The sequence below is a fragment of the Zalophus californianus genome, chromosome 6 (assembly GCF_009762305.2).
Source record: "Zalophus californianus isolate mZalCal1 chromosome 6, mZalCal1.pri.v2, whole genome shotgun sequence".
Taxonomy (NCBI): Eukaryota; Metazoa; Chordata; class Mammalia; order Carnivora; family Otariidae; genus Zalophus; species Zalophus californianus.
The window spans coordinates 108,049,740-108,063,934 of NC_045600.1; the positions used below are offsets into that span (position 1 = coordinate 108,049,740).

The 14,195-nt window shown below is 57.2% G+C and overlaps 1 protein-coding gene across 1 annotated transcript in view; it reads right to left on the bottom strand.

The window, feature by feature from the left end:
* Positions 1-2,098: 2,098 nt before the first annotated feature.
* Positions 2,099-14,195, bottom strand: part of ITGA11 (integrin subunit alpha 11) — a 112,586-nt gene continuing 100,489 nt past the window's right edge. Inside the window, exons 22-30 of the mRNA XM_027570941.2 lie at positions 13,175-13,251; positions 12,471-12,560; positions 11,484-11,574; positions 9,898-10,011; positions 9,601-9,687; positions 8,163-8,273; positions 7,943-8,038; positions 4,070-4,183; positions 2,099-3,362 (exon numbers count right to left, since the gene is read on the bottom strand). Of these exons, the coding sequence (XP_027426742.2) occupies positions 3,291-3,362; positions 4,070-4,183; positions 7,943-8,038; positions 8,163-8,273; positions 9,601-9,687; positions 9,898-10,011; positions 11,484-11,574; positions 12,471-12,560; positions 13,175-13,251 (852 nt within the window). The 3' untranslated portion in view covers positions 2,099-3,290. The remainder of the gene's footprint in view (positions 3,363-4,069; positions 4,184-7,942; positions 8,039-8,162; positions 8,274-9,600; positions 9,688-9,897; positions 10,012-11,483; positions 11,575-12,470; positions 12,561-13,174; positions 13,252-14,195) is intronic.

The window sequence follows — 14,195 nt, forward strand, 5'->3', positions numbered from 1 at the left end:
TACGAGATGGTGAGCCTAGAACTTGGGAAATCCGGACAGTCCACGGACCAAATTCTGAAACGATCATTTGTTGGTATTTGGTTTATAAGGGTCAAACCTTGCCCCGTGTTTTTCGCCCATGCAATTGTTTGCTATAGTCTTGCTTAAGCAAGAACCGCGGGGCCACCCAAAAGTCAGAGCAGCTTGTTTAGAGTAATGCCTAGGATGTCTGGTAATGCTTTTAAAAGACTGAACCCTTTTTAAGTTGGCTACATTTCAGATTAGCACTCTGAGTTCAGCCCTTAGCTCCATCATAAAGAATTATTCATAACTACAGAATAGAGCATTGCTAATAATACCCATCTGTGAACCACAATATGAATTTTATGTTGATTGGAGGTTGCATCTTGGCCTGCTTGCCACTAAATGCCAAAATTGCTTCAGAGACTACTTACTATTTGTCTCCCCTCCAGACAATAGCAAATGCGTTCAACTTCTCCAAGAGTCCCCTTGGGGCTCTGGAGATGCAGGAGAACTGGGTGAACTCTGCAGCAGATCCCATTCCGGAGACTTGCTGGAACAAGAAAGTCTTCCTAACTCCAGGCTGGAGTCGGTTAACTTGAACATTAGGATGACAGTATAGTTCTCATTACTCGTAATGGAAGGTCACCTGGGCATGTTAACCCCTTATTTGTTTTCTAGCCTATATATTTACCTGCTTGTTGACCTCCACTCTGCACATTAGTCACGGGGGAGGGGAAGGGGGGAACTCTGAAACAAAGATGGTGCCCGGACCCTCCCAACCAATTAAATCTGAATCTGGGGGTGGGCCCTTGCATAGGTATCTTTCCAAGCTCCTGGGCCTGAAGAACACTGCTCTAGCATGAGCTTTGCTCCCTAGGAAATGCATCTTCTCTGTGGCCCCACCAGGTACTCTTTAAGGTCCATCTCCAACATTTATACCCCAGAGCAGATAAATTCCAAAAGGGAGAATTGATAAGAGAAAGAGAAGAGAGACACAAGGGGAGGGCTTGAATTCCTTGAAGTTGCAAGTTCTGCCTTTGACCATCCAGTTCTTGCCGTAGGGCTGGGGTGGGGCATGGACGGACCCTGGAGCCCTGGGGCAAAAGGCTGCCTCTGAAGGCCCAGAGGTTGGATTTGGTCACTTCTGGGCTGCCTGCAGTGTGGCTGCACATAGCAGTTTTTAACATGTGAATACCAATCCCTAAAAGGCAGGTTTCACATGAAGGCATTCTCATAGTTGATGGTGCTTGACAGAAGACTCGGTGCTAAATCATATGACACACTTGTGAGTGTGGGTTCAACAAGTTTCCTTTAGTCAGGTGCTCTGCTCATGAGGGTAAGACTCCAGTGAAACATGATTGTGTTTCCCCTTCTGACTGGGGGTTCACCATTTGCGAAAAAATATTCCCATCGTTACTTTGTATCAGTGCCTTCTCCTTCCATAAGACCCCTGAGGCTGGGCTATAATGACTGGCTTGAAAGAGAGAGCAGTCCTGGGATGAGTTTGGATTTTGCTGTGGAACCTAGGGCTCTCTCTTAACTGCACTGGTTCTGAGTGTCCTCGTCTATGGGGGAACAAGAGCAAGTAATTTCTAAGGTTCCACTTCCGGCTTCTTGGGATTCCAGTAGCACAAGATTAGAATGGAGACCACTTGGTTTAAGAGCAGTCTGTGTGTAAAGGTGAAGAAACTCTTAAGTCAGGGTGTCGGGTCAGCACTGAAATGCTAGCCTGGAGAAGTCTGGGAGGCCAGAGAAGGAAGGGCTGGAACTAAGGGCTGGACGCTTCAACCATCCAAACAGGTGAAGATGGACCTGGTGGTCTTGCGAGGGAGGAAGTGCTCCATCACTGCAGATGTCCATCCCAGACCAGGCAGCCATTTGGCGGGCATGGTGTAGGGAGTGAAGGGTGGACAAGTCCCTTCTCAACATTTAGAGATAATGGGAAAACAGGAGGGGCCCCACATCTCCCTCCTTTCCTTCGAAGAAAAGAGGTTGGTTCCCCAGGACATGCCCTTCCCGCAGAATGGGATGACAGCACCTTGGTTGTTTTCAATCACTGTATTTTTTTTTTAATTTTTAAAAATATTTACGACAGTAAAGGTCGTACTATGTGACGGGACAGATGCCTTTGATGCATCCCCCTTTCATTTCTACCTCAAAACAAGATTAAGGCATAAATTACTCGCTGGGCACCAGGCATGCCTGTTGTCCTCAAGGCGCTGTCATTGGTGGTACCACTTGTCCCGTGGGCCAGCGGATCAGATATTTGCCACCGAGGTTGCCCAGACTCCGGTGTCCCTACACCGGCTTTAACCAATGCGTTCCAGAGAGGATCCCTCAGCAGCGCCGGCTGAGCCCTTCTCTCGTGCACGGTGGGCGGAAGGGAGGGAAGGGAGGCTGTGTGTGTGTGTGTGTGTGTGTGTGTGTGTGTGTGCGCGTGTGTGTGTGCGCGCGTGCGCGCAGGGCGGTGGGTGATGCAGGGAGGGGAGGCCCCGCCCCGCTCCCCTGGGAAGACCAAGTGGGGACGCAGGACCCAGGGATTGTGTGGTGCGCGGGCTCCCGCTGGGCAGTAGGAACAAAACCGGCTGGCGGGGTGCGCGGGGGTGTGGAGGGCCCGCCTGTCTCCCCATGTCGGGGTGGGCGCCCCATGTTCTGCGTCCCAGCTGCCCGTCCATCACAGTCTCCGTGTCCCAGGGTCCTTCTTCATCCCTGGCCAGCAGCTGTCACCATTGAGCCCTTGGGCCCCGGTTCATTCAGGGGCAGCCCCGGGGACCTATCCTGTCCGAGGAAGGGGCGAGCGGGACTCGGAGCCTTGAGCAGCGCGGGGGTGGGGGGTGGGAGGACAGCACAGAATGCAGATCTGCTGTCCCCCCGGGGTCCTTCCGGGACTCGAGGCCTGGAGTGTGCAGAGTGGGTTTGCATGGCAGTCTTCCTCTCCCGGTTTCTTCTGAGGATGGGATGGGATGGTTGGAATTCCTAGCACCTTAGTGGCCGGGGCTGCAAATGCCCGCACAGAGCCTGGGGGAGGCTTTGGTGTGCCGTGGGAGGGGTCCCTCTAAATCACCAGGGCTCTGTGTTGGAGGTGTCTGGGCCTGCCGCTAGAGCAGTCCCTCTTAAAACTGGCTTGAGTTCCTTTCAGAGGGTGCAGCCTTGGTCTCTCAGGAGATGAGGTCAAGTGCAAAGCGAGCTGGCAGTCTTCACCCCAGCTCAGTGGGCCCTGGGCCTGGGCCTGCACACTGCCTGGACTGGCGTCCTGGCCCCCATCGACTTGCAGCCTCCTCTGAGCCTCACTCCAGCACCTTGGGGGTGGGGTCCAGGCCAGGCTCCCTCCTGCGCTTGGCACTTTTAAAGAAGCCGAGCTGTGGGAGGCAAAGGGAGAAGTCTCGGCGGTGGGCAGGGAGGACAAGGCCTGTCTCCCCTCCCTGCTTCCCCTTCACTGACCCTCCTAAGGCTCCTTCCCGAATACCCCAGCTAACACGGAGTATCCCCCAGCCCCCGGCCCAGCAGGACTCCCTTGGTGGGCCGCACAGTGGGCCACTTAATTGGTGAGGCGGAGGGGCTGCAATGGAGTGGATGGAGCCTGGGTCAGGAAGCAAGAAGTCGTGCTGTGTGACCCTGTCCCAGTCAACACCCCTCTCTGGGCCTGCCTCCCCTCATCCATAATAGGAGGAGGTTGAGACCAGGGGCTCTCCACCTGAGGCTCAAAGACAGAGAAGGCTTTGGGGGGCTTGCTGGCAGCCTGACACTGTTCGAGAAATTTTGTGGCTCTGTGTGCTTGCTTCTTTTTCTGATAAGAGGAGACCTAGCTTTCATCAGGTTCCTAAAGGGACCCAGACAAGGGTCAGAGCCACAGGTTGCGGGTCCTCTGGTGGCCCTAGCCAAGCCGTCCCCTATGGTGAGAGGCGGATGTTTCGGTAGCAGGCAAGTTCCGGCGAGGAGGCTGGGTGGGCGTCAGCTCCCATGGGGAGAACATGGGGACTGGCCCCAGAGCCCAGAGGCTAGAGCCCCCGGCCTGGGCCAACCTGCCAGGATGCTGCTCCCCACCACCTGCCTGCTGGGGCCTCACCTGCCACAGAGCCAGGACCAGCAGGGCCAGCAGCAGGAGGCCCCCCAGGGTGCTGCCCACAATGATCCAGACCGGGATCTGCCAGTCTTCTTGCTTGGAGATCTCAAATGTGATCTGCAAGGGGAGGAGGGCGCCAGGTCAGCAGCATTACTGTTCCGGGGCCCTGGGGGCAGCCAGGCGGCAGGGGATAGCTAGCGCCTGGTGGCATCTGCTGGAGGGATGGGTGGCACCTGGCCTGCAGAGGCCCCAGAGCCCCCAGCCCTTGCACAACGGACACGGGACTTAAGGGACCCAGGTGATCCTACCTCCTCTTTGAGACACTTCCCGCCTTTGGCCTCAGGCCACTCTCCACTCCCCCTGGATTCTCCTGCCACGGGGGCTACTTTTTCTTATTTTCTCGGCTGCTTCATCACCTCCCAAACTTCTAAATTTTGGTGTGTCCCGTGGCTCTGTCCTTGGACTTCTGCTTTAATCTACAGTCACTTCCTGGTGAGCTCGGGGCCGTATTCCCTGGTAAGCACCGTGGGCCCAGGCCCCTTCATGCTTTTAGGGGCCCCTGAAAATGTTCTATAATTTCTTTTAAAATTAGAAGAAGAAAAGAATATAATCTTGCTTGGATTATGTTTGTCTTTATATGGACATTGCCATAAAATAATAATTTAAATTACTTTTTTAGGGAGGAAGGGGCTCCGAAGGCAAAGGTGCTCAGGGCCATGGAGGGCTTAATGCAGCCCTGGGCAAACTCACTCCAATGTAGGGCTTTTCCATCTCCCTGCGGACTGCTGTCACCTGGCCTCTCCGCGAAATTCCAGACTCATATCCTACCGTCTCCTGGCCTGCTTGGCATCTTTAACAGGTCCCCAAACAGACTCCTGATCCCACTCCTCACCCTCAAACCTCTTCCTCCACCGCCTTTCCCGCGGAAGCAAATGGCCGCACTCTTCTTTCTTGCTGTTGCTCAGGCCGGAAACTTCGTAATCGGCACTGACTCCAGCAAAGTCTGGCCGTTCTACCTTGGAAGCACCGAGAATGTGGCCAGACCTCTCCCTCCAGGGCTACCTCCTTGGACCAGCACCCTCCTCTTGCCCTGGAGACCCTTAGAGCCCGCTGACTGCCTCCCAGCCTCCGCGTCGCCCTCTGCCGTCTGTTCTCGGCATGGCAGCCAGAGGAAGGCCGATTTATTCTCTGCTCTGCTCCCAGCCTTCAGCTCAGAGTGGAAAATAAGAGTCACTGTCCTGGCCCACAAGGCCCTATACTCTCTGGCTCTGCTCACCTCGCTGGCCCCATCTCCTCCTCTCCCCATTGCTCTCTCTACTCCAGCCCTCCAGCTAGCCGGCCTCCGACGTGCCAAGCACATGCACCCTGCAGGGGCTTGTCCTTGCTGCCCCTTCTGCCGGCATGGCTCCCCCACCCCGCCCCCCGCCCCAGATAGCCACATGACACCCCCGTTCTTCATGCTCTCTGTCTGGTGTCAGTTTATCGGGGAGGCTCTTCCCAATCTCCTTGTATAAAATAGCCGCCCCCCCAAGTCTCCACCCCCTTGCGCCTGTTGTTTTTCTGGGCAGACCTCATCGCCACTTGACACTGATACATTCCTGTGTCTTGCCATTCTTCCCATCTAGAATGTCAGCTTTGTCTGTGTTGGTCACTGTTCTATCTTCAGGGGCTGGGACAGAGGAGGAGCTCAGGCAACATGGCGGACGACTGAATGAGTGAACCCCCCTGGCTTGGCCACCGACTCACTGTTCATTCAACTTGAAGCCAGTCAGGGCCTCCTCTCTGCCTTATTTCCCACAGCCTCAGTTTCCATATCTGAAAAATGAGGGGGAGCATAACTCACAGTGCTTTGAGGAGTGACCCAGAGCGCATGCCAAGTGTCTGTTACAGGGCCTGGCCCAGAGTCAGGGCTCAACAAACGGCCGGTGCCTTCTATGTTCCCTTTCCACCCACGAAGGCTGGGACCTTCTCCGCCTCCCCACCCCTGACACTAGTTCACAGCCAAGCCAACGCGGGCCTTAGATTCTGGGTTGCGGCATTTCTAAAAGAGAAGTGAGGCATCCAGAGAGGATCAGAGGGATTTTTTGGGGGGCAGGTGGGAGTGGAAGAAGAATTCACTTAGAAGACATGAACTAGCATAGAGAGAGGGGTCGCGTGCGCGCGCGTGCGAGTGTGCCCGTGTGTGCGCATGTATGTGCGTGCATGCGGGTGTGCGTGCGAGTGTGCGTGTGTGCGCGCGCGTTGGTGTGAGCGTGTGCGTGCGTACATGAGTGTGCTCGTGTGTGCGTGCTGTGCGCACGCGCGCCTCTGTGTGCCTGTGTGTACGCGCGTGTGCGAGCATGTGCGTATGCGCGGGTGTGTGCCTATGTGTGCGCATGTGTGTGCGCGCGCGCGCGTGCGTGTGCGCGTTTCTGCGCGTGTTCGTGTGTATGTGTGTGCGCGTCTGTGAGCGTGGGTGTACGTGTGTGCGCGTTTTGTGCTTGTGTGCGCGAGTGCCAGTGTGTGCGCGCGCGCGTGTGCCCGTGTTTGCGCGTGTGCTCGCGTCTGCGTGTGCTCGCGTGTGCGTGCGTGTTTGCGCGTCTGGCCCCCTTGTTTGCGCGTGCGTGTGTGCGTGTCCGTGCGTGTGTATGTGCCCCTGTGTGCGCGTGCGTGTGTGCTTGTGTGCGCGTGTGCGTGTGTGAGCGCACGTGTGTGTGCGTGTGCATGTGTGGTGGGGGTGCCCATACAACGCCTCTTTTCTCTCAGTTGCTTGCAGAATTCCAACCTATCTCTTCAGATTCGCTTCAAGTGTACTGTCTCCAGGAACTTTTCCCTGGACATCCCTCCCTCTGACTGCCCCCCCTCCCAGGCCCAGCACCTGCGCTCACCCCCAATTCATAGCCATGCTGTTACCCTCATCCCCTTGTCTGCTTAAATCATCTCTGTACACCTGGGGGCCTGAGTCATGGGAGGAACACCCACTAAATGTTGGATGAATGAACAAATAAAACTGCTCCTTAGGCGGGTCCCCTGTACCTGCTCCCCCTCTGCCTGGCAGCCCCCCACCCGGTTTACGAGTGGTATGTGTGCGTTTGATTGAGGTCTGGCTTCCTGTCCATGCCGAGTTTGCTCTCCAGCATCTCCGGGGTGGGGCTGGGGGTTCACTTGGCCTCTGGTACAGGAGCCGCTCTCAAGGAACGCAGGCCACGGCCGGTGTGGGGATGTGGCCAGTGGAGGGCAGCAGTGTCCCATGTCCCAAGCCCCTCTCCAAAAGACTGGGCTTTTCTTCAAGACCCAACTTCTCAGTTTCTCAGGAGAGTACTGCACGAAGCCTCACCCCCTTCCTGCGCCCTGATTCCAGCCACGCTGGTCTGTGACAATCCGGTTTTACCCGATTCGAAATGAGTCCCAATACAGAGACGTCTTGCATCCCTTGTTCTTCATGAATTCAGTTCACCCCAGACTCCTACAGCACAGTGTGTGCATTTCCTTAGATTTGAGGTGAGAATGGATGGGGAGGAGAGCGGTGGATGGTCATCCTGCCTCACTGCTGGTGGAGCCCATCAGTGAGTCTCCCGCCCCACCCCCAGCCCCGGGGCAGGCAGGCCTGAGCTCCAGTTCTTTCCTCTAGTGCAGAATACGCAAGTTCCCCTCCTTCCTCTGCTTCCACGGGGCTGCTGTGGTAATGCCTACTTCCTGCCCCCTCCCTGCTTCTCCCCCTCCCGGCCTATTTGTCCTGCTCTCCTCTCCTCTGATGCTGCACTAACTGCAGATCGGTCCTTCTCTCTCCTGCAGGAACGCGTGGGCAGAGAGTACAGGGAACTCCAGGGAGAGGGGCAACCCCTTGCCTAGCTGGTCTGGCTCGAGCTGAGGCCTGCCCGGTTCCCAGGGGCTCACCTGGCGGCTGGGATCCTCCTCGCGGAAGATGAAGGGACTGTGGAACTGTCTTTGCAAGGCTGCGTTGATCGTGATCTTCATCAACTTGTACTTGAGCTGTATAATCAGAGGTCTTGTCAGAAGCTGACCCCTCCCCCACTGGGAGACCCCCCCCCCCCCTCCCCCAGCACCCACCACCTTCCCTTGTTTCCCTGGAGTCTAGCTCAAGTGCTCTACTTACTGCTTTTAGGGACCTCAACCACAGGTTCCCCAGCAGATGGAAATTGATCTCCTGGTTGGGGGCCAGCCTCAGGTTGCAGTTGATGGAGACTACATCAGAGTTGCTATGATTCTGAAAGAGGAGGTGGGTCTCGGGGTGAGCGACCGGGTTCTGGGGGAGCAAGGGTGGCAGCTGGCCCAGCCACGACCCAAGAATGTGAGCAGGGGCTTGGGCCACCAGAGAGACGGCTGAGCCCAAGTTTTGCTCCTGGGGGGGAGGGGCAGAGGACGGGGACAAGGAGAGGTGGGGGGTGGGGGGACACATGGGCTGGAGGGCAAGGTAAGGGTGGCATAGCCATTGCTGCTCAAGGTTGTGCGTAACCGCGTGTATTCCAGGAGCAGAACTTTGGTTCGACGTTAGGGAGCCTATAATTGTCATCACCACACAAACAGATTAAAGGAAACAATTGTATGATTACTGTAACAGATGCAGAGAAAGCATTTTAGGAAATCCAACTTCTGGTTATGGTAAAAACTCCCAAGGAACTTCCTGAATCTGAATAAAGGGTGTTTATAGAAAACCTACAGCAAGTATCATATTTAATAATGAAAAATTAAAAACGATTTTTAAAAATCAGGTTCAAGACAAAACTGTCATCATTTCTTTTTTCCCACTGCCCTGGAGGTCCTAGCCAGAGCCAGAAGATGAGAAAAACAGTTTATAAGGATCGAATGGTAAAACTAACACTGTTATTATTTACAGATGATACCATTTCAACAGAAAACCCAAAGAAATCATCAAATAATCAGAATTTATTAGATTAAACTTGTTTGTGTCTCTCTCTTGCAGCCACCTCAACCCCCCTACCCCCCAGGCCCAGTCTTCAGGAAAGTACACTACACTCAAAAAATGCTTTGTGCGAGGCGCTCGTTTGGGGAAATAAAACCCAAACAGATAAGAGGTTTGCTTGGGGAAGAACAGTGAAAGCATGCTCAGAAACTGCTATCTGGGGGGCAGTGGCAGCCCTGGGAACATAAAGCTGGAAACGAGCAGGTGTCTTGGGGAGGGCCTTGGGAGGTGACATGAGCTGCCCTCCATCTCCGGGGACAGAGAGGACCCAGCTGATGGGCTCAGTGTCCCCAAGACAAGCCAAGTAGGTCCTGGCCTTCATAGCCTTGCTCGGTCTGGGCTTCCCCTTCCCTTTGCTCTTCCGTATCCTGCTGGCCCTCTAAGGCACAGGTGCCAGTCCACAATCCCTGTTCCGTTACTGGAGGTTGTCTGCTCTGCTGTCACTCTCTTGACACCTGTCACAGCCTTGTCCCCTGGCTCCTCTGGCATCCACTCTTATGTGCCCTGCGAGATGGTGAGCTCATTAAAAGCAAGACGTATCTTTTCTTCATTCTGTTTCCTCTCGGTTTGAGGCTCTAGTGGCCAAGCACCGGGTAAGGGGGACACTCACCAGCTGTGGGGCACGGGTCAGGTCTTCCTCTGTCGGGGCATGTCGGTATTCGGTGCTGTTTCCCCAGATGTTACAGGACGTGTTCACCTGCACGAGGGCCACACACAACCAGCCTCACAACCAGCCCTGGCACACTCAGCATCCCGGAGGTGCTCTCTTCTCCTCTTTCCCGAGAAGGCCCTGCTGGCCCGGGCCCGGGGAGGAGGAGCTGAGGTCTGCGGACTTGGGGACCCCCTCGGGGTAGGTCTGTCTCCTACGGGCCCCCTCCCTTGAGGAGGCTCCTGAGGGCACGGGTACCTGGTCAGTAAGGAAGTCCCTCAGCATCAGCAGGCGGTTGCCCCCCCTGGTGGCGATGGGGACGGTGATCTTCATCATTACTCCGTGGATAGGGAACAAGCCCAAGTTTTGGATCTGTGGCCAGAGAGGGGAGGAGTCAGGACGTCCAGCAGCAGCTGGGGGGCAGGGGGTGAAGGACGAGGTCCAAGGGGGCGATCCCCCCAGCCAGGTTGGGAAGCAGGCCCCTCCAAGCCCCCTGGCATATTTGCTCTGCCAAATCACGGCGGGAGCTGTGCCCACAAAGGTGCGTGAAAGCCCTGAAGCGGCCGGGCTCCTGGAGGCTGAGGACAAGCCGGTGGGGTCATGAGGCTGGAGAGCAAGGTCACTTCCATTCTCAGCCTCTCTTGGCTGTGGGGATTCTGTAGCCTGGTGCTGGTGGCCACCCTGGGCTGAGGTCGGGGCGGAGATGGTGAGAGGAATGCATTTATTGTGAGAGCGAATCATTGATTAACGAGGGCTCTAACTGGTGAGCCAGTGATGATGCACATCTAGCTGTGATTGTACCCCGTGTCTGAGCAGCGGTGATTCCAAGCAGGGCCCTGGACTCAGACAGGCCGGTACACGGCCCAGGGCTGCGACCGTGTACTGGCTGTGTGGCCTCGGGCAGTCACGAAACCCCTCCTGGACCAGCCACCCAGGTACCGGTACGAGCGCGTCTGATGCGCCGTTTCCAGCGTCAGCCTGCCCCAAGCTCTCACGCAGAGTTCAGGGGTTGGGGCGGGGGTGGGCCGCGGGGCCCACTGGGCAGACTGCTCAACTGCCCCCTCGTTCCCCTTCTCGCTCCTTCCTCACACGGGGACAGAGATGAACGCCACATTTCCCAGCCCCCCTAGGTAACCGGCAGTGTGAGGAACTGTCAAGGAGTTTCCTTAGTAGGGAGGGGCCTGCTCTTCTCCCCTTCCTCCTTCCTGGGATGAGAGTGTGATGACTGGAGCTGCAACTGTCTTGGACTATGAGGTGAACCTGAGAGGCTGACGGTGGCATGTCGAGGATGGGGGAGCAGACCCAAGACCCGATCCTGAATGATTTTGTGGAAGCTGCCAACCCTGGACTTCTTTCATGGAGAGAATAAACTCTGGTCCATTTAGACCCCTGTTTTTTATATTTTTTAAGTTATATGCAGCCACACCTAACCTTCACTGGTAACACCCTCCCAGTCCAGTCCCATTCTTTTCTTTTAAGATTTACTTATTTTTATTTGAGTTGGGGGAGAGGGACAGAGGGAGGGAGAGGATCTCTAGCAGATTTCCCGCCGACCTTGGAGCCTGATGCGGGGCTCGATCTCACGACCCCGAGATCGTGACCTGCGTGTAAACCAAGAGTCAGATGCTTAAGCGACTGAGCTCCCCAGAAGCCCCCCATTATTTTCTCGATGAGGACTGAGAGGCCCAGAGAGGGCAAGGAACTTGCCTAAAATCACAGTGACTGGGTAGCAGGGCTAGGGCTGAACCCCAGGCACTCGCAATGATTCCCGACTCCTCCCCTCCCAACCGGGGGATCCTCAGCTCTTGTCCTTCGCTCTCTGCCTGGCTCTCTGCCAGCCTTACCTTGAAGACGCAGTTGAGGGGAGGCCCAATGCCGTCGTACCTCTCCAGTGAGCTGTTGGCCTTGACCTCGTAGTGGCTCAGGCTACTGCTCCTGCAAGGACAGAGGACAGGAACGCCGTGAGCTCAGGCAGTGTGGGCCAGTTGGATACGTGCCCGAAGGAGGGCGTGGGCACGTGCCTGGCTCCCCTGGACCACAAAAAACAGGTTTCCTCTGGTGTCCGTGGGGAGTGGGAGGGCTGTGTCAGGAAGGATTCAGAGCCTCAGCAGGAATGCGCGCTGAGATGGCTCAGCAACATCTGCGTCCGGGGGGGGGGGGGGGGGGGGGGGGATTGGCCACGGGCCAGAAGAGCCGGTCGTTGGCCATCCCCGCCCTCTGGGGCCATCCCTGGCCTCTCTGCCCAAGGGCACGGCCTCTTTGGAACATAAACTCTCCCACTCTGGCCTGTCCCAGCCTCCGACAGTGGCCCCGGCAGGGCCTGCGCCTGCTTTCTCTGCAGTTGCTAGTCCGACTTTTCCAACCGCCTAGGGGCTCCCAGAGGACAGGGGTGGCCGGTGGGAGCACTTTGCCCTGCGGGGAGGAGCATTTTCGCACTTTTGCTGTGGAGAGTTGCTGGTGCAAGGTGGTAACGAAAAGCAGACGGACTTTTAGTAAGGCTTTAAGACTATTTTAAAATCTCTCAGACCATGCCCCCACCTATAGCCTGTGCTGGGGGTGGACACCTCCCGTGGCCCCGGCCCTCCCCCGCCCCCCACGGGGGCTCCCAGGAGGCCAGCTCTGTGTCTCCTCCTACCCCCTGTGCGGCACAGCTGAGGGGGCCGCACTCTCTGAGCCCTCAGGGACACCCCCGGCTCCGTCTCATAGTCCCTCAGCACTGCAGCCTGGCCCTGGAGACCTCTGGTCGTATGAGGGCCCCCTGGAGGGTGCCCCGTCTTAGGCCTCACTTCTCTCAGGCCTCTCCCAGCCTGCCCCCCGCCCCCGCCGCCCACCTGGTGAAGAGGACGTCAGCCTCATATTTGAGGTGGAAGCGCAGGAGGGCCGTGTTGTCTTCCTTGGTGCTCTCGTCCTCATCACTGTCACTGCAGGGAGAGCCACGCGGGCGGTCGGGGTGGGGGGCCGGCGCGCCTTCCGCCAGCTGAGCCAGCACACCGCATGGGCTCAGTGCAGCCCCTTCAGATGGGCAAAGCAGGGATGAGTGCCCCCCCCCCCACCTCCCAACTTACAGGTGAGAAAAGGAAGGCTCAGAAAGGCTGCATGAACTTCCCAAGGACACACAGCAACTGGGAGCGGGACACTGGTTTGTTCTCTTTCTTCGGTGTTCTTTCTGGGGACTTCTCTCCCCTCGGGCATTTTTCCATTTTAAAAGACCTTCCTTCTCTTACTCTCGGAGGCTAACCCCTGCTTTGCCTATCTTCAGGGGCTGCTGTGAGGCCTGACGATTATACGTAGGGTGCTTTATAACTGAAGGCTTTACAAATATAGCTGCCACAGAAATCGCTATATAGAGGTAAGGGTATTATTATTTCTATCCGAGCTGCCCGAGAGTACAGAAGGCAGCAGTTGGGCCCCCCTGGTCGAGGCCGGCAGGGACGGCCTGGGGGCGATTCCATGGGTGCAGGGAGGAGCTGTGGCTAGCAGGGGGGAGCAGCGAGCGGAGCCCAGCGGGGGCACAAGGAGCAGGCGACGCCCAGACCTGCCAGCCGTGAGCCGGATCTCCAGGTGGTGCAGGAAGACGGATTTGCTGAACTCAAAATCTAGCCGGAAAGCCACCTGTGAGGAAGAGGTCCAGTCGCTGGAGCTGGGGTGGCTGGGCACTGCGGGGTCTGCGCACGGCCAGCCCGCCCCTCCCTGCCCCTGCCCTGGTTCCCCGGGGGGCGGGGGGAGGGTAGCTGCTGACTGGGAGCTGCCCGGGGCCGGGCTGGGGGGTTGTGAGGGCTGCTAACTGGGGTGCGGGAGCGATGTGAGCTGAGCTCAGGACCTGGGGGTGCAGCCATAGACAACAGCTCCTCTGATGGGGTTTCTTGGCTCTGGGGCCAGCCGTCCTCCCCCGTGACTTCCTTTTTTGTTTTCAACTATAGGCAATTAGCAGGCAGCAGGTCCAGCTTCAGGATCCTGCAGGAATTCCTGAGTGGGGAACTTGATGGCCGGAAGGGAGGTGGCCATCCCCGTAGGCCACAGGATGCGGGGCCAGAAGCCGGTGGGAAGCCTGCCTCAGCGGCCCCTTCTTCCCCGTGTGCAGCGGGGTGAGGCCAGCAGAAGGGTGAAGGCCGCCTCGGGCCACCCGGCAGGTTAATAAGGCACCTGCCTCCTGGTCCTGCGGCCCTCCCACCACTCTGATGATCCAGTCCTGAGCTTCCCTTGGCCTTGGCCCAGGACTTCGGCCAGGGTCCCCTGACTGTGGCCCTGTGACCTCTGACCCTCCTTGCCACCTCCCACCCCACTCTGGGGGCGTTACAGGGGCTTTGCACAGACCCCGCGCTCTTCCCAGGTCTGGCTCTCATGGGGTTTCCCAAGGAGACCCTGGGGCCCCATTCTTGACTTTTGTCCCAGTGGGGAGGTTCTCTGGCAAGGATTCTCCCCCCTCCCCACAGCCTTGCGGACCCTGGTCCTGGGAACATGCTGTCACTCTACCTGGCTCTTGCCTCAAGTTCCCTCTGTCTGATTCCTGCTCTACAGGCAGCCTGGTCTCAGTCGGGTCTTTTCTTGCGCCAGAA